The sequence below is a fragment of the Eretmochelys imbricata genome, chromosome 11 (assembly GCF_965152235.1).
Source record: "Eretmochelys imbricata isolate rEreImb1 chromosome 11, rEreImb1.hap1, whole genome shotgun sequence".
NCBI classification, from domain to species: Eukaryota; Metazoa; Chordata; order Testudines; family Cheloniidae; genus Eretmochelys; species Eretmochelys imbricata.
In genome coordinates this window covers 23,263,139-23,286,787 of record NC_135582.1, presented here as the reverse complement: position 1 = coordinate 23,286,787, position 23,649 = coordinate 23,263,139, and the positions used below count along the sequence as shown (strand labels likewise).

Below are 23,649 nucleotides of genomic sequence, written 5' to 3'. Positions count from 1 at the left end.
GACAAAATTAGTGAACCGTATGAACCATCTGTAAGTTTATTGAACGTATCAGCTGCAAAGAAAATGAAAAAAGCCCACAAATATGTTGAAGAATATCTTAAACTGGGATTTTTGTGGCCTGGCAATGAGGTGGAGCCTGTTCCACTATGTGTGATTTGTTACGAGACTCTCACAAATGAAAGTAGGAAACCATCCAACCTAAAAAGCCATTTCGATAGCAAACAAAGAATACGAGGGAAAACCTGTAGAATTCTTCGAAAATAGGCGCAAAGATCTCCAAAATTTCCAGAAAACAATTCGTAATGTGACGGGAGGTGAAAATATGAAATCCTTGGAAGCTTCATATAGTGTGGCGTACTTAATTGCAAAGTCCGGAGCTGCTGAAGTGATTGGTGAGACATTAGTAAAACCTGCAGCCAAAGTAATGGTGCAAGTGATGATTGAAGACAAGGCTTGCAAAGGTATAGATTGTGTCTCCCTCTCAAATAACACTGTTCATTGTAGCATCACAGATATGGCCAAAAACGTAAAGCAGCAATTATTGTCAAGAGTACAAAAGAGTTGCTACTATGCACTGCAAGCGGATGAATCCACTGATATTGTGAATTTAGCTAATCTTTTGTTGTTTGTCAGATACGAGCTGAATAATGAAGTCCATGATGACATTTTGTTCTGCCAACCTATGCCAACTCATACAACTGGAGAAGCTATTTTTAAAGTTATTGATGACTTTATCAAAAACAATGACTTGGATTGGAGTTGTTGTGTTGGAATAAGCACGGATGGCACCAGAGCCATGATTGGTTTGAAGGAAGGAGTTGTTGCACATATTCAAGCTGTTGCACCAGAAGCAAAATCGACTCATTGTTGCATTCACAGGGAAGCACTCGCCACCCAGAACATGCAGGCAGATCTAAAGCAAGTACTGGATGAAGCTGTGAAAATAAACAATTTTGTGAAAGGCCGCCCTTTGAACGCCCAGCTGTTTTCTCAGCTTTGTGATGAGATGGGCAGTGATTACACACAAGTCCTATTTCACACTGAAGTGCGTTGGCTTTCGTGTGGAAAAGTTCTGAATCGCCTGTTTCAGCTGCGAGAAGAACTGCAAGTTTTTTTAGATGAAACCTTTAACCTGCGAGACCGTATACATGACTGGAAATGGCTATGCGAACTAGCATATATTGCAGATATCTTTGCTCATTTGAACAACCTCAGTCTATCCTTGCAAGGAAAACTCATATCCATATTCCATGTTCAAGACAAAGTGAGTACCATGGTCACAAATTGAAACTGTGGCATACATGTCTTAGTCATCATGAACTGGATTCCTTTCCATCTCTTCATGACTTAGTAATAAACTTGACTAACAAACTTGACAGTGATGTGTTGCAAACCATGAAGCAGCATTTGGAAAGCTTGCAGAAAGATCTTCGTAAGTATTTCCCTGAACTGGATGGCACCTTTGAATGGATAAGGAACCCTTTTATCATCAATGTTCAAACATTGCCAAATAACCTCTCTGCTTCAGAAGAACAGCTCTTGGAACTGGCTTCAGATAGCTTCCTGAAAACAAAATTTGAGCAAAATACACTGATGTCATTTTGGTTGGGGGTTAGCTCTGAATATCCAGCTCTATCAGACAAAGCTGTCAAGTATCTTCTACCTTTTCCCACCTCGTATTTGTGCGAGATCAGACTCTCTGCGCTGGTTGGCATCAAAACAAAAAACAAAATCATCTTATTGACGTGGAGCCCCATCTTCGTCTTAAGATCACAAACGTCGAGCCAGATATCCCTGCAATAGTGTCTGGTCAAAAGCAGTTCCATCCCTCGCACTGAATAGTTTGGTTTGTATTGAAAAATTTTCAATACCGAAATAGTAAGTATTAAAACTAGTGCTTTCTTCACTAACCTAACCAAACCAGCGTATTTTAATTTCAGAATTATACGAATTCACCATATACATATATATACATACATACACACTGTTCTGCCAGACTGTTGATTTGCTTCTATTTTAATTATTTCTAGTACTATTTCTATATGTAACTATTATTTCTATTACAATTTTTGTGTCAACTATATGTAATATATTTTTTTATTTATTTCTAATAAACATTTAATCCAGAATGAAACGAATTAGCAGTGTGTTATAAAAATGTGGCTACCACCTTCCCCACCTCCAAGACAAATGTCTCAAAAGGGGTACGCAACTGTTGTAAGTTTGGGAAACACTGACATAGAGTAAGCCAATGAGCAAATGGTTTTATATGATTTCATTTTCTCCATAGTCTTGGATCTAACGTGTCAATATCACGTATTTCATTTATAATGTATTTTGAAATTGTTTTAATTTTCAGACGCCTTTGTATGGTACTCAGTTTTATTTTCATAAGTTACATGGGTTTACTTTTTTGGTAAGCAGGTTGAGAAAGGTTTCATAGAAAATTCTGAACATAAAATCTCCATCTCCTTATAAAAGGTTACACAACGATCCATTATACCACATTAGAAAAAGGCAAAAGCTCAATTGCATCCCTGGTGTAATACCAGTGACAGCATTGTATTTACACCAGGGATTAATTTGGCCCAGGCACTGCAAAAGTTACTGTGGTGCACTCAATGTCTGCGTGTTGTTACTGGCAAAGGGGCAAGGAGGGTACATTTCTTTGGAACAGATTAGTCCATGAAACAGGCATCAGGTAACTATGACAAAGATGTCAACTGGTTCAAAAGCTTGTCTTTTTTCCAGTACAGTGTTCATGTTGAACTTCTTTTGTGTCGCTTACATTACATGTTTCTGGAATTTTAAAATACATTTTTCTTCCTTTCTGTACTGTGTAAGCTCAGTTTTTTTATTCTGCTGTCTCCCTCTTTTCCCCAATTTGCCCTTGATGTTTCCTGTTGACACGTCTTGATTTTTTTTCAAACTCAGAATGCGGCTTTCTAGCAGACACAGAGGCCCCAGAATGAATACCCCTACAGAGCCAATTCTATCTTGGACCTTGCACAACACTGTTAACTGGCTCATGCTCTTAGAAAGGTGGCTATAGTGGGATTGCATGAGTCTGAACATAGAACTGGTTGAGGAATCCTTGCCAATACATTTGCACAAAACTAATTTCCTGTTAATTTCTACTCAGAAGTAAAAATAGAACATTTTAAATCACAAACTTGCAAGGAGTTTTCTCTGAACTTCGTTCAGTTGTTTCACATTGCATTCATCTGTACATTTAACATTATGGTTGATGGCCACTTTAAAGTAAACATAGTTCATTGCCCTCAGGAACATTTTTGTTCATTCCACAAATATTCCCTGGAAAAAGGGTTTATCTGCTGAACTGCTGGATTTTTTTTCAGCATGTAATTTTTTTATCAGTTTGTTTTGATTCTGTTCCCCCACCCTGCGTCCACACACACACACACACACACACACAGAATGCTTATAAAAGTAGGGAACAGAAATCTCCTTGGAACAAGATAGAATCATAAAAAGACTTCAAGAATCTCATCACAAGCTAAACAGTACAAATTGCACATTCTTTACGGAAGTGTTAGCTTTTACTGTGTGCCTGGATCTAACTATAATAGATTATCCCAAAGTTGGAAAGAATGAACAGTGAAAAATTAGCAGAACTAGGAGCTCAGATAGTTTAGTGGAGCAATACGATCTCTGCACTTTCAGGGTACTGATTCTAAGGCAACTGGAAGCAGTAAGTAAAATGATATCAGAGTAAGCAAGCAAGCAAGCAACTGTAGGCCTGGAAGCAGGGGCAAAGATAGAAAAAAATGTTAATAGAAAGAAAAAAGTAAATAAATATATTCCAAATAAATGAATGAAATCATAGAAATGAACTGCTTGTTATTCATGGATGAAATCCTGTGTTTATGACAGAAAAGCCTGCAACAATAAAAGATATACAAGGAGAAACAAGGAGCAAAGTAGCTCCTAAACTGTAATTCATGGCCCATGTCCTGCTCTGCCTTAGAGCAATTTTGCACTCTGACAGTGGTGCACTGCCCTAAAGACAGTGTAGCTGACCACTCAAGAATTCCCCCTTACATAAGGGAATCCTAATTCCCAGCTTCCAAAATGCCGTGTTGGAACAACTGTCAGAGTCTACTACACTAATTTATGTCTAGGACTAGCTGGCACCTGGACAGACCCAGGACTGGGGGAGCACAAAGGTGGATTCATGCATCTCTTCTTGAACTGCCCTGTGCACTTCTTGGCTCCTGCTCAGGAACTGGCCTAACATCATTCCTTAACCCAATGCTCCGTGGGTCAAACAGATCATTTAGTACAAATCTAATAACAATAGCATATTACTATATATACTGGTAAACTATGAAAAGTTGTGAATGAGTAGGCTGTTCGTACATACTTTGGCTGCCCTGGCTTTGTGTCATCAACTACTCCAAAAGTGTCTACTAATGGCTGGCCATTATTAGATTAGGCTAACTAATTTTTCCTTAAAAAAAAAAAGTCTTACTAAATGTCTCCTTCCACTATAAAAAGTAGTTCCTAGGAAAAGGATAAAATAGGAAGAAAATAGTCACCTTTATTGTTTGAAATTATTTTTAACTTTCTCCATTTTTTCAATTCCATAGACTATTTGGACTCTTGTGTGCTTAATCTGTCCCCCAGAAATGCAGCTGTCTTTTCAGGAGCAATTTATGACCAAACAGCTACTTTCATCTCACTTTCTTTTATAAAAAAATCTCCCAACAATTTGGACTATAGAACAGCTCCAAGTTTCTCTTTTAGAATGCGAGTTAAAAGTGGATGAAAAGGCCACAAGCTGCTGCCCAAATGGCATCTTGGTAATTTGTGGGAGAGGGTAGTTTAAACTGCCATTTTTCACCTTCATCGCTTCTCTCCCTCAGGATCTATTCTACTGTACTATATTCTATTCTATGTTCTTATACTGTGCTTATCACTGTAGTATCTGAAGAACTTCCAGTAGTCCATCAAGCACATGACTACACATCTCTCATATGTTGTTTGTTCTCTCACCCTCTCCCTAGAGGGAAAAGCAGGTGGAGTGGGGAGTCCTGTTGTAGTAGGGTATGTGTGTGTGTGTATGTTTAATATAAATACTTGTTGCTATGTGTTAGAGAAGGATAGGTCGAAGAAACACGCCTTGCACTTGGAGTGTTTCTTCAACCTTGGAGTGGAGAAAGTGGTGTGGTTTATGATGGTCCTAAATTCTTGGGGTGAGATGACTGCATCTCTTCACTACAATCCCACAAGGTACCTTATTTTTGTCCCTACCAATAAATCTTCTCCCTCAATCACTGAACACAGGGAAATAGGGATTTTTTATTTGTGTTTATGTGATGATATCCCAAACAATCAAAATGCAGTTTTGGACAATCAGGCCAACATTTTCAAAAAGTGACTAGTGATTTTGTGGTGCCCAACTTGAAACAACTTCAAGAGGTCTGATTTTCAGAGGGCAGCTGCTCAAAAATTCCTGAAAATCAGGTTCTTTTAAGGTTGGGCATCTCAAAATGGAGGTACTCAAAAGTATTAGTTACTTCAGAAATATTAGACTCAGAGTGTCTAGCCATAATCTAATAGAATGACCAACAAATCTTAGCAGAACTACTAGTAGAGGTTTGGTCACTGTTCCTGTTCAATGTGATTTTCTCACTGTAAGCTCAGAGCAATGAAGCTGGTAAATAACATGTTAGACTAACATAGAAGATAACAAAAGGAAATAGTTAAGGTACCGTAATAATTTTAGCTATTCTTTTTTTCAGGTCACTATAATCTACCCAAAGATAACTAATTGTTCAAAGTAAACATTCTACTTCAACCACAAAAGGAATCCATTACACAAACATATAATTCACAGTCATTTTTAGTGGGTTGTAAACAGTTTGGAATGAGCATAAAATGGGACAAAAATCAAAGTGAGCATTTAGAAATGAAAAAGTGTTTGCTACAAAAGGTCAGTCCCTTTGCTTGGCAAACTATGTAGAAAAGCCTGGGAAAATGTTGAACACACAAGCAGTAAGGGAATTTTAAAGCCAACAACCTCCCTGTTTCTTTAAACAGACATCGGAACCTATAACTGGATCCTGTCAAACAAATGACAGCAAAAAACATAACAGCTGCTAAGAAGCAAAGTTGAGAGATAAAGTTTTCTGAGCTAAGAACCTTCTCAGAAGTGGACTAAAGGTCTTTCTTAAATCTTTAGGCAAGGTTATGGATCTCAGGGTGGCTTTTCAGCACTGAGTCAAATATGCAATTCTATGTATCATTCCTGTCACAGCATATTGTGCTCCGAAAAAACAGAGACAAAACAGTGTCTGCAATGTTCATGTTATAATAAAATCTATACCTGTAATCATCAACTGTGGAGTTGATGGTATCATTTTAAAGTCATTTAAATTAATTTGGGCATAATAAGTTGGATTTGGAAATGTAGGGGAAGAATGAATTGTCAAAACCATGTTTCAATAGATGGATGCCAAGATAAATGAAATCAAATTTCTCTGGAAAACTAGCCCCATTCCTTCACAAACCTAAAATATACTGTTAGCACAACAACATGTTTAGGGTAGTAAAGTATTCAATATGTTAGTTTATGGTGCCATTGGACCCAGAGAAATTATCATCCCTGGAAAAGATTTTAATTTCAGTTCACTTTCACATGATCAAGTTTTGATATGAAAAAGTACTGGTTGGCATTTTGTTAAGGTATTACAGAGTGATGGTTCTAATTTTTTTAATTACTTTTACTTAAAAACAGCCGGTGGAACCTTAAAGGGTCTGCGAATAACAAAATAAACAAATGATTCAAGAAATGACTCGAAATAATACCTGGCATAGGGAAATAAAAACTTGAGATGAGAGCCCCACCCTTGGCAAGACTGCACAGTCTGTGAATTATTGTATAAGCTGAGGTTTAGACTGTCACAAGCTTCCCTCATTCCAATACTTGGCCCTGCTCAGATTGTGTCCCCAGCTACTACCCAATATTCCCTGGTGGGAACAAGCAGAAATGGGTAGGCAGCTCTGGCCTCATCCTAGTTAATCTGTAACTAAGTAGACTTCTCCATGAAGAGAGGCAAAGTAACTTATTTGTTAGTTAGATGTCTTCAAGTCACCAGGGCCTGATGAAATATGTCCTAAAATACTCAAGGAGCTGGCTTAGGAGATATCGGAGCCATTAGTGATTATCTTCGAAAAGCATGGAAGATGGGAGAGATTCCAGAGGACTGGAAAAGGGCAAATATAGTGCCAATCTATAAAAAGGGAAATAAGGAGAACCTGGAGAATTACAGACCAGCAGCTTAACTTCAGTATCTGGAAAGATAATGGAGCAAATAATTAAGCAATCAATTTGCAAAACATCTAGAAGATAATAAGATGATAAGTAATGGTCAACAGGGATTTGTTGGGAACAAATTGTGTCAAACCAACTTAATAGCTTTCTTTGACAGGGTAACAAGCCTTCTGGATGGGGGGAGAAGAAGGGGCAGTAGATGTGGTATATCTTGATTTTAGTAAGGCTTTTGATACCATCTTGCATGACCTTCTCATAAACAAACTAGGGAAATACAACCTAGATGGAACTACTATAAGGTTGGTGCACTACTGGTTGGAAAACTGTTCCCAGAGAGTAGTTATCAGTGGTTCACAGTCAAGCTGGAAGGGCATAACAAGTGGAGTCCCACAGGGATCAGTTCTGGGTCCGGTTTTGTTCAATATCTTCCTAAATGATTTAGATAATGGCAAAGATAGTACACTTATAAAGTTTTTGGTTGATACCAAATTAGGAGGGGTTACTAGTGCTTTGGAGGATAGGATTAAAATTCAAAATGATCTGAACAAATTAGTGAAATGGTCCGAAGTAAATAGGATGAAATTCAATAAGAACAAATGCAAAGTACTCCACTTAGGAAGGAACAATCAGTTGCACACATATAAATGGGAAATGACTGCCTAGGAAGGAGTACTGCAGAAAGGGATATGGGGGTCATAGTGGACCACAAGCTAAATATGAGTCAACTGTGTAACACTGATTTTAAAAAAGCAAACATAATTCTCAGGCATGTTGTAAGCAAGACATGAGAAGTAATTATTTCTCTCTTCTCGGTGCGGACTAGGCCTCAATGGGAGTATTGTGTCCAGTTCTGGGTGCCATATTTCAGGAAAGATGTGGACAAATTGGAGAAAGTCCAGAGAAGAGCAACAAAAATGATTAAGGTCTAGAAAAAACGACCCATGAGGGAAGATTGAAAAAACTGGGTTTGTTTAGTCTGGAGAAGAGAAGACTGAGATAACGGTTTTCAAGTACATAAAAGGTTGTTACAAGTAGAAGGTAGAAAAATTGATCTCCTTAACCCCTGAGGATAGGACAAGAAGCAATGGACTAAACTGCAGCAAGGGAGGTTTAGGTTGGACATTAGGAAAAGCTTCCTAACTGTCAGGGTGGCTAAGCATTGCAATAAATTGCGTAGGGAGGTTGTGGAATCTCCATCATTGGTTATTTTTAAGAGCAGGTTAGACAAACATCTGTCAGGAATGGTCTAGATAATACTTGTTTCAGAGTAACAGCCGTGTTAGTCTGTATTCGCAAAAAGAAAAGGTGTACTTGTGGCACGTTAGAGACTAACCAATTTATTTGAGCATGAGCTTTCGTGAGCTACAGCTCACTTCATCGGATGCAGCATCCGATGAAGTGAGCTGTAGCTCACGTAAGCTCATGCTCAAATAAATTGGTTAGTCTCTAAGGTGCCACAAGTACTCCTTTTCTTTTTAGATAATACTTGTCTTGCCATGAGTGCAGGGGACTGGAGTAGCTGACTTCTCGAGGTCCCTTCCAATCCTACAATTTTATGTTTCTATGATTCTTCCCACTCCGACAGAAAGTGGGAGCAAGAAAAGAATTGTAACTCTGTCACTCACAATTTTTCCCTCAGTGTACCCATCAGGTACACACCAACCTTACTCAAGGCAAAATGTTCAGTTACCATCTAGCCTTAAGGAAATAATAGACACTTTCTCTGTAGGGACTACTACACTGGACACCAAGAGTCCACTCTTTCCCCCAGTTAAGCTGGTAGCAAAAGTCCTTTTGACTGAAAGGGATCAGGGTTGGGTTCCTCATATTTTTAGGGGCAGCATTTCACCAAATATCGAAGAAGGAACAAGTAAAATGGATAGGAAAAAAAAATAATGAACATGCTCCTGAAAACTTTAAGTCAATGGACCACTCAGGTAGGGTTTGCAGAAATATTTTATTTTTTTAATTTTTTTATTTAATATTTATGATAAACTATCCTGACAGCCCTGCAATATGGCTCATGAAGAGAGAGACTCTGCACCCAGTTCCATTTCCACAGTTAGAAATAGTAAATGAGAGATTACAACGCTGGAGTTCACAACTGTATAAACAAATGTGTATGGACTAGTTAGATCTGCTTTATGGTCTGAGAAGAGAAGTTTACTGGACACAAAGAAATCCTGTCCTTTCCGTCTATATTAAAAGGCTGGCTAAGAGGCAAACAACATCCAACAGAATCAATGGACCAGTCTCTGATCTCAGTTACGTCAGTGTGATTCCAGAGTAACTCCACTGATTTCATGGAGATAGTCTGGATACAAATTAGTGTAACTAAGATAAAAAAAGGCCAATAGCAAGTTACCTACCCAACGGTGTCAGTGTATCAGAATATCCTCTTGTGGTTTGACAGTATAATGTGAAACCATCTAGATAAGGAAACATACTAAATGGTATGTTTTATTTAGCTCACTATTAGGATTTTTTTCCTATGTGTGGCAACAATATGCTAAAATTGAAAAAAGTAAACCATGTTTTATTGGGCACAGTATGTGACATATAAGCACCTTTGTAAAATAATGGTTAAGATTATCTTGTTAACAGCACAGTTGTCCTGCAAAGCATGAATATTTTTTCTTTCTGATTCAAACAGGCAACATATAGGGCTGGACTCTTAAGATCTGTTTTTTGGATTTTTTTTAAATGAAGTATATAAGCAACATTTTTTGATACAGTACAGTATGTAGATTATATATTTTCTAAAAAGAAAAAGTAACTATGAGGGAAAAAAATCTTTTCCACAACAGTGAATGTGCCAGCTGTTCTGAGTATTTAGGCCATCTTACTAAGACTATGAAAGTAAACATAAAGTTTTCATTAAATGTGCCTTTCCCATAATTGGTACATAAGTATTTCCCATGACTCTGCAGTTGAGTATCTTGGCTGGAGGCATATCTGGCCATTAGGAGGAGGGCTTTAGATCTGTTGAGTTTCAGCCATGCCGGGAGACTTGGCACCTCCACATACTGCTTCCTAATACCAACCCCAGTATAAAATGTCATCAGAAGCTTGCATAAACATTGGACTTAGCTTCACATAAATTACTGCTGTTCTGAGATAGTTTATGCCAGAACTTAGTAAAAACAACACTTAGAGTAAATAGAATATGAGTAAATGCGAGGATCTTAATCCAAGAAAATGATAATAGAAAAATGTATATCAAGTACAAACTCGTAAATACAGCACAATGAAATTTTATCTCATACCATTGAGATTAGTTTTTATTTACATACTGTATTAACTAAAATGATATACTTGCTTAAAGTTACAGCAATTATGAAAAAAGCACATGAACCAAAGAACAATAATGCAATGCTTTAAAGGATCAATTGCTCTGTAGAAACAGTGAACACATTTTCCTATTAATCCTTATGAATTCATTTGATATCCATACTCATATCTTACATACTTTGGATTTTTCTGTTATAATTTAGCATTAGCAATGGACACTAGGATAGCGAGAACCTGAAACACACAAATGATTTATACCAACTTTCTTTTCTCTTTTTAACTTTTAACGCTTTTTATTTTGTTTGCAAAAGAGTGGGGTCTGGCATAAGAAGATACAGGACAGACACCTGTAGGCATATGTAAAATACATCTATTTTAATTATTATTTATTCATCAAGAGCCAGTATCATGACTAATGGTATAAGTCTTTGGGTAGGATTCTGGCCCCAGCTGCAGCCCCCTTTACATCACTCTGGCATGAAAAGGGGTTGTAAAGGGGCTGCTGTGGCCCTAGGGAAACTCCTCAAGTGCAGAAATATGGAGCCAGTATAAGCAGCCCTATGTCACTCTTCCATCAAGGTTTAGAGGTAAGGGAGTGATGGTCAGTATTGTAGGGTTCATGGCTGGAGTGCTCTGCACTCTGGATATTTTAGGCTGAAGAACAGCCCATAGGCAGCCTAGGTAAGGATGCCATAAGTTACAGATGCCCGGAAGCCTTGTACTGGGGGCTGTACTACCCCCCACACCACCACCACCCATAGCCTGGATTCTGGGAGGCGCAAAGGTGTGTAAAGGCACCTTTGGCCTCCGTCCTCCTGGGTTACTCCCAGGCTACTCTAAACATCCGCAAACACCAGGTGCACCTTTCGATGAGCCTGAGCTGAGACTGGAACATGAAACTAGGCAAGTTGTACAAGGTTTGGAGTTTTCATAATGCAAATTTTGAAAAATAAAATTGATTTTCTCTCTAATCTCCATTTTTCCCTTTTGCAATCTGCTTCTCTTTTTTGCTCCTCCTCCTCCTTCTCCCACTGTAAAACTTTCTCCCTCCCTCCCTCTATATTTCTCTCCCTGTCTTATCCCCTATCAGATGGTTGTGCTTCTTTCTTTCCAAAAACACTGCTACTATCTCCCCCTGCACACTGCCTCCGTTCTGTTATTCTGTCACTTCCTGTCTACCTACCACTCTGGGAATAACAGTATTTCCAGTGCTGTCCTTTCTACTTAATTAAATCATGAATTTCCAGGAGTTTGAATCTCTAGGCCAAGTTCATTGCACCCTTCACATAAATCCAGCTAACAATCATTAAATTAAAAATGCTTTCTCCTTTGTGGTTAACTGTCTAAAGATCTTTTAATTTTCCACTGGTTCTCTTTTTTTCAGATTCTAGACAACAAAAGCACTGGGTTGTTCCATCTTTATTCTGAAAACTATCTTTTGCAAGATATACTTTTCCCATGACCCCTGGAACAAGTTGTAAACTTGTAAGAAATGGTGATTAAGTCTCACATTTTTATACAATACATTTTTAGGATTCTGTATATACTTCCAATGAAAATGACCTTCAATGAGAGAAGAAGAAAGATCAAATGTCTTAATTACATTTTATTTTGCTGTGATTATTTATGATTAAACAAAAACTCTTAAAATACAAATGAAAGTGCATCCTAACCCTGGGACAGTACTATAGCTTTGAATAACATCAATAAAAACAAGCACCAAAATGCAGAAGAGGAAAAAAAATGTAAGAGAGACTCTAAAATTACTTACAAGTTAGACTGGCATTTGTTTTGGTTAGGTAACATTGGGGACTTACCAAAAAATATAATGGCATAACAACCACAAGGGATCTTAGTATGAATGTTATGAGGGTTCTAGCACTGTAATTACCGACATTTTATGAATATTTTAGCATTGGCTTGCGCACAAAAAGTTTGCAATTGAATCAACAATATGTCAAACAGACAATATAGAGACATTAATTAGCATTAATTTGTTTTATTAATATCTCTATTGTAAAAAATTAAAAAGAAAGAAAGAATCCGTAATAGTTGAGTGAATCACTAAAGTATAATTTGAACTGCATGGCTTCTCTGGCAAGACAAGTTGAGTTGTTAAGTTAGAGCATCAGTTGTAAATATGGCTGCAGGAATGAAAAACTGTGTTGAATATTAAGTTACCCACCTCTTTTTTCAACAGCTTCTATACACCGTTTTACAAATAGGGGGACTGTGGAATTTTCATGCTCACACACTAAGTGCAAATGGGAGCCAAAAACTTGATCTAAACAGAGTAAAGAAGATAAATATATTAAAACATGGTAAACAATAACTAATAAATAAATTATAATAATGGCCTTTTTGCTTCTTCAGAGGCTTGTGCATTAACCAACTACTCCTGTGTGTTTGTTAGACAGATAAAAGAAGTACCAAAGCCTTCCTGACTCCTGCAGGTTTTTATTTTATGCCCCAGTTGGGATACAATTGCTCTTATAAACATAATTTGCTGAAAATTAGAGAGAATCAAGCCACAAAATTGTGATTTGTATTTTGAACCTTCCAATGTTAAGGTGTGGGATTTTGGTTCAGTAAAGCATTATGATAAGAGCCATTTCTGAAATCCAGATCTCTGTCTGGTTCAAATTTGAAACATCCAAAAGTAAATCATGCTGTCCTTGATCCTGAAAGCTCACATACGAGTAGACCCCTCCACCCACATGGAGCCCCATTGCTCATAACGGAGCTCCATGTTGGTGCATGGGTTCGATTGCACATAATAGCTTGTAGAATCAATGCCTAATTCCATCTCTACTGTAATTATTGGTCATAAAATTATCCAGCCTTTTAAAAAGTCCAGCCACAGTATTTGATTGCATCATGTCCTGCAGCAGTGAATTCCATACATTGGGTATATACGTGGTTGCTCTGAAAAACTTTTCAGTTGCCTGAGATAACCAAATACTTCAGTATTTACAGTTCACCCTAAGTATGTCCTATGTGAAGTTTAGGAAAGTTTAAGAACCACAATGATAACGTTAAGTAATTCTAACAGCAACATTGGAAAATTTTTAAGGGCAACAACTGTACACTAAACAAAGTAATATTTTCTTCTTACATTTGCCTTTTTTATTTGTTTTCCTTGTAAAGAAACTATTTTGATAATTTATCTTGTCTAGTGCATCTGGATTTAGGAATACACTATTAGTAATTATGGTTTTGACTTCCAGTGTCAATTGCTGCTCTGTTCCTCTTAGTATTCTTTTTTGTGTAGAAGGCAGTTGGCAAAAACCCATTTTCTGTACTTTTGTATTTAAAAATGATGTACTTTTGATGGGAATAGCAAATAGGCTTCAGTGACTGAACTTGTAAATCACGCTGTTTACATACTGAATTAGAGTTTAACTAGGTAAGCTGCTTTTTAGTTTTTAAGCTTTTAAACTTTTGACCGTCATAGGATGTTCATCTCGAAACACAGCATAACCAGGTTAAATATCTCAGATTACAAGTTAGCTTTATCTTCCTCATCTCCACTCTATATTTTCTGACAAAGTATGAAAAGAGCACTCAGTAATGGGAATTTTGTAATCTAGAATCAAAATGAATCAAACAGATGAGGAAAATCACTCAATAAGAGCAGTTTAATGTTCAAATAATCTGACTGCATTATCATTATTTACCCAAAGAGACAGTCTCCATATACCTTTTCAACAGTGTACTACACTTTGAAAATTAGTACAAAGGGCTTTGATAAAACTTCTGTACTTGAGATTTTTTAGTACCATTAGAAATTTAGGAGAGCATGTAAAACACACCATAGTAACTCCCAGAATACCAAGGATGAGTATTGTCATCCTTTACTTTCTGCACAGCAGTACTAAAGACAAACAAACTAATCTATAAAAAGAAAAGGAGTACTTGTGGCACCTTAGAGACTAATAAATTTATTTGAGCATAAGCTTTCATGAGCTACAGCTCACTTCATCGGATGCATGCAGTGGAAAATACAGTGGGGAGATTTATATACACAGAGAACATGAAACAATGGGTGTTACCATACACACTGCAACGAGAATGATTAGGTAAGGTGGGCTATTACCAGCAGGAGAGCTGCGGGGGTTGGGGGGGGGAACCTTTTGCAGTGATAATCAAGGTGGGCCATTTCCAGCAGTTGACAAGCATGTCTGAGGAACAGTCGGGGGTGGGGAAATAAACATGGGGATATAGTTTTACTTTGTGTAATGACCCATCCACTCCCAGTCTTTATTCAAGCCTAATTTAGACAGGCCCAACAAAGAAAATAACAGAACGCCACTAGCCATCACCTTTAGCCCCCAACTAAAACCTCTCCAGTGAATCATCAAGGATCTACAACCTATCCTGAAGGACGACCCATCACTCTCACAGATCTTGGGAGACAGGCCAGTCCTTGCTTGCAGACAGCCCCCCAGCCTGAAGCAAATACTCAGCAGCAACCACACACCACACAACAGAATCACTAACCCAGGAACCTATCCTTGCAACAAAGCCCGCTGCCACATATCTATTCAGGGGACGCCCTCATAGGGCCTAATCACATCAGCCACACTATCAGAAGCTCGTTCATCTGCACATCTACCAATGTGATATATGCCATCATGTGCCAACAATGCCCCTCTGCCATGTACATTGGCCAAACTGGACAGTCTCTACGTAAAAGAATCAATGGACACAAATCAGACCTCAAGAATTATAACACTCAAAAACCAGTCGGAGAACACTTCAATCTCTTTGGTCACTCAATTACAGACCTAAAAGTGGCAATTCTTCAACAAAAAAACTTCAAAAACAGACTCCAATGAGAGACTGCTGAATTGGAATTAAGTTGCAAACTGGATACAATTAACTTATGCTTGAATAAAGACTGGGAGTGGATGGGTCATTACACAAAGTAAAACTATTTCCTCATGTTTATTTCCCCACCCCCCACTGTTCCTCAGACATGCTTGTCAACTGCTGGAAATGGCCCACCTTGATTATCACTACAAAAGGTTCCCCCCCTCCCCACTCTCCTGCTGGTAATTGCGCACCTTACCTGATCCCTCTTGTTACAGTGTGTATGGTAACACCCATTGTTTCATGTTCTCTGTGTATATAAATCTCCCCACTGTATTTTCCACTGAATGCACCTGATGAAGTGAGCTGTAGCTCACGAAAGCTTATGCTCAAATAAATTTGTTAGTCTCTAAGGTGCCACAAGTCCTCATTTTCTTTTTGCAGATACAGACTAACACGGCTGCTCCTCGGAAACTAATCTATGGTACCTCAGCTCCTCCTACTCCTACAGAACAGGAGCATTGTCTCCCTCCCCCAAAACTATATCCACCCTCACCCAAAATTCAGTTGCACCCCTCCCATAAAGTAGTCCACAACTTGTCCTGCCCTTCTTCACAGCAGGCCAAAAGCTTCATGTTCATCATTTGCCTTCAGGGGTGCTGGAACAATTTTTATAGTGGGAGTGCTGAGAGCCATTGAATCAAGCTATGAACCCTGTATATCACAGAAACCACTTCAAGTCAAGAGGTGCAGTAGCCCTCCCAGTGCCCCTAGTTCCAGCACCTCTGTTTGCCTGATAGGGTCACCAGCTCTTGCCTCCTTGTTGTTTCTCTCACCCTTGCAATATAAATTGCCTTTTCTCTGTTTATGGTCGTCAGCTTGAGGAACAAGTTGGGAAAGGGGAGCAGGGAAGCAAGGCAAGACATGCTGAGAGTGCAGGCCCAGGCCGGAAAATGGTCCCCAGCATCGAAGATTCAGAACAAAAACTTCTACCAAGAATTCCACTCTGCCATGTCTTCAAATAGCCAGAAAGCCTCCCTTCTCCCTGGGTCAGAGCTTTTCAAAATCCTTGGCAAAACAGACAGGTCCTGGTGATGTACACATGTTATTATGTATGTATTTTTTAACTTAATTCTAACATTTAAGGTGCTACTAATTTCAAATTTTTAAAATAGGAGTACTTAAATTAAAAACAAAACAAAACAGACCTTCTCACGTAAAAAGGGAACTCTTATCATCTGAGCAATTTTTAGATTTAGATTGTAAACTCTTTGAAGTGCAGGCCTCATTTTTTTTATAAAGCATATTTCTGCACTAGATGATTATTAATAAACAACATTATAATTTTTTTCTGTGTGTGTGTGTCTGTGTATCTGTATGTTCATTCTCAGAACAGTTTTAGAATGAATTGTGTGTTTGGAAAATGTAGTGGGAGTTATATAAATAGGATAGGTAGAATTTATTTTCATTTTTTAATAATTTTGAGAGATAATATATGTTTATTTCTATTTTAAAAATATTTATATTGATTTAAGTTTTGACAGTTGCAGGAAATTATGGGAGTGTTATTATTGTTATTATGGAAGTGTTATTATTGATGGAAATATTTTTTGTCCATTTGTGTGTGTACAGTGACATTACTGATAAAAATGTAATCCTTCCAAGCCTACATATAAACCATCTCAGATACACAGAACCAGATCCTCAAAGGTATTTAGGTGCCTAACTCCAGGAATCTGAAGCCATAGTTACTAAGAACTAGATTTTCAAAATGTGCATTTTAAGTAGGGAGTTTGGAGCAATGATGTGCAATATTTTAACCCCAAAGGAATAGAACTAGAAATGAGAAATAGGCAGTGGCCACCTGTTTCTCCAAATTATTGCAGCCTGCTGTATCTGCTTGCCATATGATACAGGGAAAGGAGTTCTGGGTTTCCTGAGTCAATATATGAAGGAAGGTCCATTTCAACTCATCCAAATATATGTATTCTGCAGACTGATATGTATTCTGCAGTTTTTTACAACCCAAAAGTCCACTGAGTTAGTCAAACTTCTGGATACACAAGGAATGCAGGGTTGGGGTCACAGAAATACACTCTAGAAGGTCATGTGCATGTGTGGCAATTACATATTAGTGAGTGATCTGTTACATGTTTTGGGGTTATGTTTGTGACAAAGAATGGACAGGTTAAGTTTTCTTCATGAAAAGTTTAGCATTTCTTCCAGTGGTAATTATGTATACAGAGATTTATGATTAAAATGTACTAGTACTTCCTCCTTTGACATCTTAATTGTTTTTAAAATTTCAGTGAAGACCTGTCAAATTCTTCACATGACATGGAATGTTCTCTGATGCTAATTATATTAAAAAGATGTAAAACTGTATCTCATTTGAGGGGCAAGGGTGTCTGTAAAATGATAGGTCAGAAATGACAAGGGCAATGGACTGCATTGTCTACAGATAGCCAACGTATCAACAACTGAGGAACAATTAATTCTCTACGGTTCAGCAAGTTACTGTAACTACTATAAGTACATCATGTCTGGCATCCAGGAATCTCAAGTTACTTTTACAATTTCCATACTTATACTTTGAAAAAACAAACAAACCCACATTGGTTTAGTGAATGGTGGTTCGAGGAAGGAACAGAGAAGTTGGAATTCCAGAGGTGAAATCCTGGCTCCACAGACATCCCATAGATTTCAGTGAGGTTAGGATTTAACCTTTGGATTTTATTCTTGAATCTGCAAACTGCTTAACCTCATTTTATCTACCTGTAAAAATGGATACAGCACTATTTACTTATCTTATAGTTAATGTTTTGAAACACACTTTGTCATCTTTCTTAGATAACAGGTGCTAAGTATTATTATTGCCTTCAACTGAAGGACCATAGTGGCAAAAGGGCAACATGAGGCTAGTTGTCACACCACTGTTACAGTTGTTAAGCAATGAAAAAGGCTACAGTAAACATTTAAACCAATCTACTTCCTTCTAAAAAGTATTATTTTAGAAATGCAAGATTATTTAGTGGCTGAATATGCAGCTGGAGGCCAAGAACTCCTGAGCTGAAAACCAAGTTCTGCCCCTGACACTGTATGACTTTGATCCAAGTCACTTAATTTCTCTGAGTTTCCATTTCCTTGTCTATAAAATGGAGATGGTAATGCTTACATCACAGTATGTAGCTTCTTATAACTCTCATGCTTGTGCAATATTTTTATGCTTGTACAATGTTTTGGAAACACTTTATACAAGTGCTAAGAGTTAATTTTTGTAGGCAACAATTTGATATTTCTTTTCTTTTTTTAACTCACTTATTGAAAAAAATAAATTATTGCTCTTAAAAATGTTCTTCTTTAATATCTATAAATATTTTAAATCACTGTAAGAGAAGAAAGTAACCAGAACATCTTTTCATATAATGAAAACAATAACTGTTCCCAATAGATAAAGGAAGCAAAAGAGGGTTTTGTTTGATTTATCTGTATTAGGGCACTTCAGAACTCCACTTTTTATGATTTGAAAAAAAAAAAAAAGATGTACACAACACTTCTAACGTCTTGTTATAACAGTTTATGTTTCCTATCCAGCTTATTTAACTCAGATGCCTGGGCAATAGACACAATTACCACCTTATGGAATGCTACTTAAATTTAAATGTTCCCCTCTGAATAGAAACCCACTTCATCTTCTCTAAGTTTATTCCAGCTTCTCAGGAATTATTCCCTCTATAAGCTCCTAAAATTCTCTTCTTCTTCATTTAAAAATTTTAACTAATGATTATTCAGAAGTATCTTTTATTGTAACAAAGGAAATTCTCATACAGTGGACTCTGTTCACAAGAACTTGAACAAAGGAGCTGCATACTATGCCCGTATATAGCTTTAATCATTCACTCTTTCAGCTGTTATCAATTTAAAACCAATGAAACTCCCACACTGAGTCCATTTGAGCATTCAATTTTAATATTTTGGGCATCTGTAGTTATTCTGAATTGGCTGCAAAAGCAGAACTAACAAGTTAAGCTCTAACCATAAGTCTACATCAGGCTGGTAAACCATGCATCAAACACAGACAGTTAGTCAATACCGTAGAATGAAAAACCAACAAGCATTTTAAAGAAGAGCAATATATTCATAATATGTTTGGCAGTATGGTTTGCATTACACATCCTTGATATCTATGCATTAAACTTTCTATTCAAGATGGTGGTATCTGTGACAGCGTTCTATGCTGATATAAAATGATCCACCAAAAGGGGATGGCATGGACACTAACAAAACTGTAAGATATAAAATGATCACTACAGCTGCTATTAATTGCTCATTATGGTGAACAAGCCCCTTCAAGTTTGCAAGCTCACTGCCAGGAGCCTGACAGACATACTCTTCACATGCAGCTTGTGCAGTCCAAGTCTGAGCTATTTACTCTAAGCTGCAGAAACCTAGAAAATGGGAGACAATACTGCTGTAAAATGAACATTTAAAACAAGATCACAGAAGTCACAGCTGCATTCAGAATGTTACTGCTTAATTATTTCTGGTGTGTATGTATGCAATATGGCCAAGTCCTCACAGAACTCTTAGCATGTCTATTTCTTTGATGTTTTAATTAAAACACAAGCACAAGTGCACCATTGGAAAAAATATTAGTGCAATTGGAAAAATGGAACATCACTGTTCTAATTCTGGAAAAAAGAGTAGGTGGCCTGGTAGTACCATCCCTACAGGTTTTTGGGAAGACAAAGCTTTTAATGAGATGCAATGCAATGCATACCAAAGGCAAATAAATGCTGATCTATCTCTGCTACAACTTAATTTGGACAGTTGGCTTGCTAACAATTTTTATCAGAGCCTAAGTTGAGAAACGTATCCTCTCTACACCCTCTTAAATGTTGAGGGTAAGATAGGGGTAAAGAGAGGCAGAGAGACTCAAATGAGTATCAAAACAGTAATTTTACAATTATTGGGTTGGGGGGGGGCATTGAAAAAGGCAGTTTCTATATATTCAGTGTATGTGGCAGGCAGGGTGTCTTGTAGTGGAAGTTGTATTGAAATTACAGGCCATCACTTAAGTGTGAGGGGATTCCTGGTCCTGCTTGCAGGCTCTGTAGGGAACTGTGTGATTTGGGTCTTGTGCAGTCAATCTGCAAAGAGCAAGCCTAGTGCAAGGTGTGGTGGGTTGTGCCTCTCTGCCTTAAGGAGCACCCTGCTTTCATTCTCTGAGTTTTGGGTTCTTATGTGTTATCATTCTGAATGCCAAGAAATAAAGTAGCATTATATCGCAGCCTTCCAGCATAATGAAATCATTATGGTCTAGTCTTACAAACACTAACGACTCACATAAGGAATGTAATTCATCTATATAGGACTGGGGTCCATATCATTTTAATGGCATTAATTGTTTAAGGTTTCCATAAGAAATGATATACTTCTACACAGAAAGATATGTAGGCCCAGTTTTTCAAAAGTTATTAGGTGCCTAAAGATACAGAGAGAGGCCTAGAGGGGTTTTCAAAAATGTCTAAGTGCCTATGTTCTATTGAGTCAGTCGCCTACGTGCTTTTGAAAATCCCATTAAATGCCCATCTGCATCTTCATGGACCTAAATATATTTCAAAATCTGGCCCTTAGTGCCCAGATAATTAGATGTCACTGAAAATAAGTGGGATAGTGCAAACCAAGAAAAATAACCTTGCACATTTCAGAGTCTGATGAACCTTATATTTAAAATACATGTGCAAATCACATTTCCATGTGAATCTGCCACTCTCCTTCATGTATAAGTTATGTTTCTTTAAAACAAAGGTTTGTTAAGGGTTAAGTGACAGTAACATAATCTCCAGATTTTCTAATTTCTGTACTGATGGATCAAAGTACCCCAAGAGAAAAACGTACAATTTAATTTTGAAGCATATATATCCCAAGTTAGGCTACTGTTGAGAAATGTGTTGAGTCCTCTGGCCAAGAGTGCACACATCAGTGACAAACAGAGAAGAGGACTGCCTTTAAGTGAATTTACCACCTTAAAATGTATTCACTCTTGACTATAATTTATGTGTTAAATTTATTGGAGTTTTGGTTCCAGTGTGACACACAAAGTGAAAAATCAATACAGATTTGAGCGCTTTCTAGTGCCCCTGGCAAATATGAATGGCACTTGATGAAAAGTGAAGGTTTTCATAGCACCTACGGTGCCACTGCTTTGGTGTAATTATCACCACATGCTTTACAGATATTTATATCAATTCTTCACTAGCCCATAGAACAGCTTTTGTTATAAGTTTGGCACTGAGATGTCCTGCAAGGCGATAGATGTACTTTTATTGAAAGTATTAATTCTTTTAAGGGATTTATAATTCTGACAGAAGTATTCCCCCTCGGGAATTAAAGTTACTATGTATGTTCTCAGAGTTGGAGGAATTTCTTGTAAAAATTGGTCAACATTCCCCCCCTCCTCAACCCCTAGAATAGGGGAAATAAACAGTTTTGCGATGTTTCTGAAGCCATTTAATTCACCTTTAGGGAAAAAACAGATACATTTTAAAACATGAAATTTGTAAACCCTTTATTTTTAATCTGGATAGTTGCAATTTGCTATTTAAAATATTGTAATATAAGCCTAAAAATTAACACTTAAAAGTGGTCTATGTGTAAGCCCTGCAACTGCATTTTCATAACATTATAACAGATTAAGGGATAAACTCCACTGAAGACAATGAAGGAACCTTATCAAATGAGCATTTCACATAGACTTACTGTAGATTGGAATTAAGCCCTGCTAACGAATCCTGACTCATTTGCATGGCCAGAACCTAATCCTAATGAATCTTCTTGGAAGAAAACTAACATGTTTTCTGTACAGTTACATTAGTTTATTATTAAAACTCTGCTAGGGAATGCAGATCCTGACTCACTATGGCAGAACATAATGCATCTGGGTTTTCCATATAAGAACATCCCAATTAGAACCAGGCTGTGTTAGTGAATCAGGAGTCTAATGCAACTATATCTGAAAACAAATGCATCTGGTTTTCCTACAGAGATACATTAGAGGATGGATTTGAGTTATCCTAATGAATCTGGATTTGTTAGTAGGGATCACATATGATCCCTGTGTGACACCACAGGAGATTCATCAGCTACACTTTATTAAACTGCAAATAACCACCCTTAAATACAGAAATTAAAAGACTATAAATTACAACACAAGCTTCTGCTCTGATACTGTAATAATTGAAACAAACTAAAATGATGCACTCAGATCCCACCCTCGACCCAAATTGTGCAGTAAAAGTGGCATCCAAACCCCTTACATATTATAATGAGGTACAATAGTCAATTAGGGATAGATTCTGAAAGTTAGGCACACAACTGTACACATAAATGTGCATGTGACTAATTTATGTTTGCAAATACCTGATGTATATGTGGGGGAAGATTTTCAAAAGTGTCTAAGGGATCTAGAATCACAAGTCTCATTGACTTTCAGTGCAAGTTGTGCTCGTCAATCCTTTAGGCACTTTTAAAAATCTCTCCCAAAATAATCAAGAATTTATGTGCACATGTTTCAGAGTAACAGCCGTGTTAGTCTGTATTCGCAAAAAGAAAAGGAGTCCTTGTGGCACCTTAGAGACTAACCAATTTGTTTGAGCATGAGCTTTCGTGAGCTACAGCTCACTTCATCATCTGATGAAGTGAGCTGTAGCTCACGAAAGCTCATGCTCAAACAAATTGGTTAGTCTCTAAGGTGCCACAAGGACTCCTTTTCTTTATGTGCACATGTTTGTGTGTGCCTAACTGTGAAAATCTGACCCATAATATTTTAGAGAGTAAGGGTCAGATCCTGAGGTGATCCCACACATTGCTCTGAGCACTGTGGAGGGCTGGGTGAAAGCAGCTTTCTGCCACCACCTTGATCTTGGGCAAAGGTGGTAGGTTTAACCCCTAAAGCCGTTGACTGCTAACTGACGGCTGCTGGCTCAGAATTGCTGGCACCCAAGGGGTGCCAAGGCATTGTGGCAAAGAACACATATCTAGCCAGTCTGCATATACAGTTGCAGTTTTTGCACATACTAATTGGTGAGTGTGCAAATTTTTCAAGCACAATTCCAGAAGATATTTGAATATATGGTCTTCCTTGACTACTGGTGGTCAGAATACCAGCAGTTACAAGATAACAGTACCTACACTTTGGAAAACAGCATTCCTGAGATCAGCTAACAAAAGGTAACAATGTTTTTTCT

General features: G+C 37.6%; 1 protein-coding gene across 2 annotated transcripts in view; it reads right to left on the bottom strand.

The window, feature by feature from the left end:
• ARHGAP15 (Rho GTPase activating protein 15) overlaps positions 1–23,649 on the bottom strand; it is a 448,076-nt gene that overhangs the window by 153,648 nt on the left and 270,779 nt on the right. For both annotated transcript variants that reach the window (XM_077829446.1, XM_077829447.1), the window contains exon 10: positions 12,774–12,872. In XM_077829446.1, the coding sequence (XP_077685572.1) occupies positions 12,774–12,872 (99 nt within the window). The remainder of the gene's footprint in view (positions 1–12,773; positions 12,873–23,649) is intronic.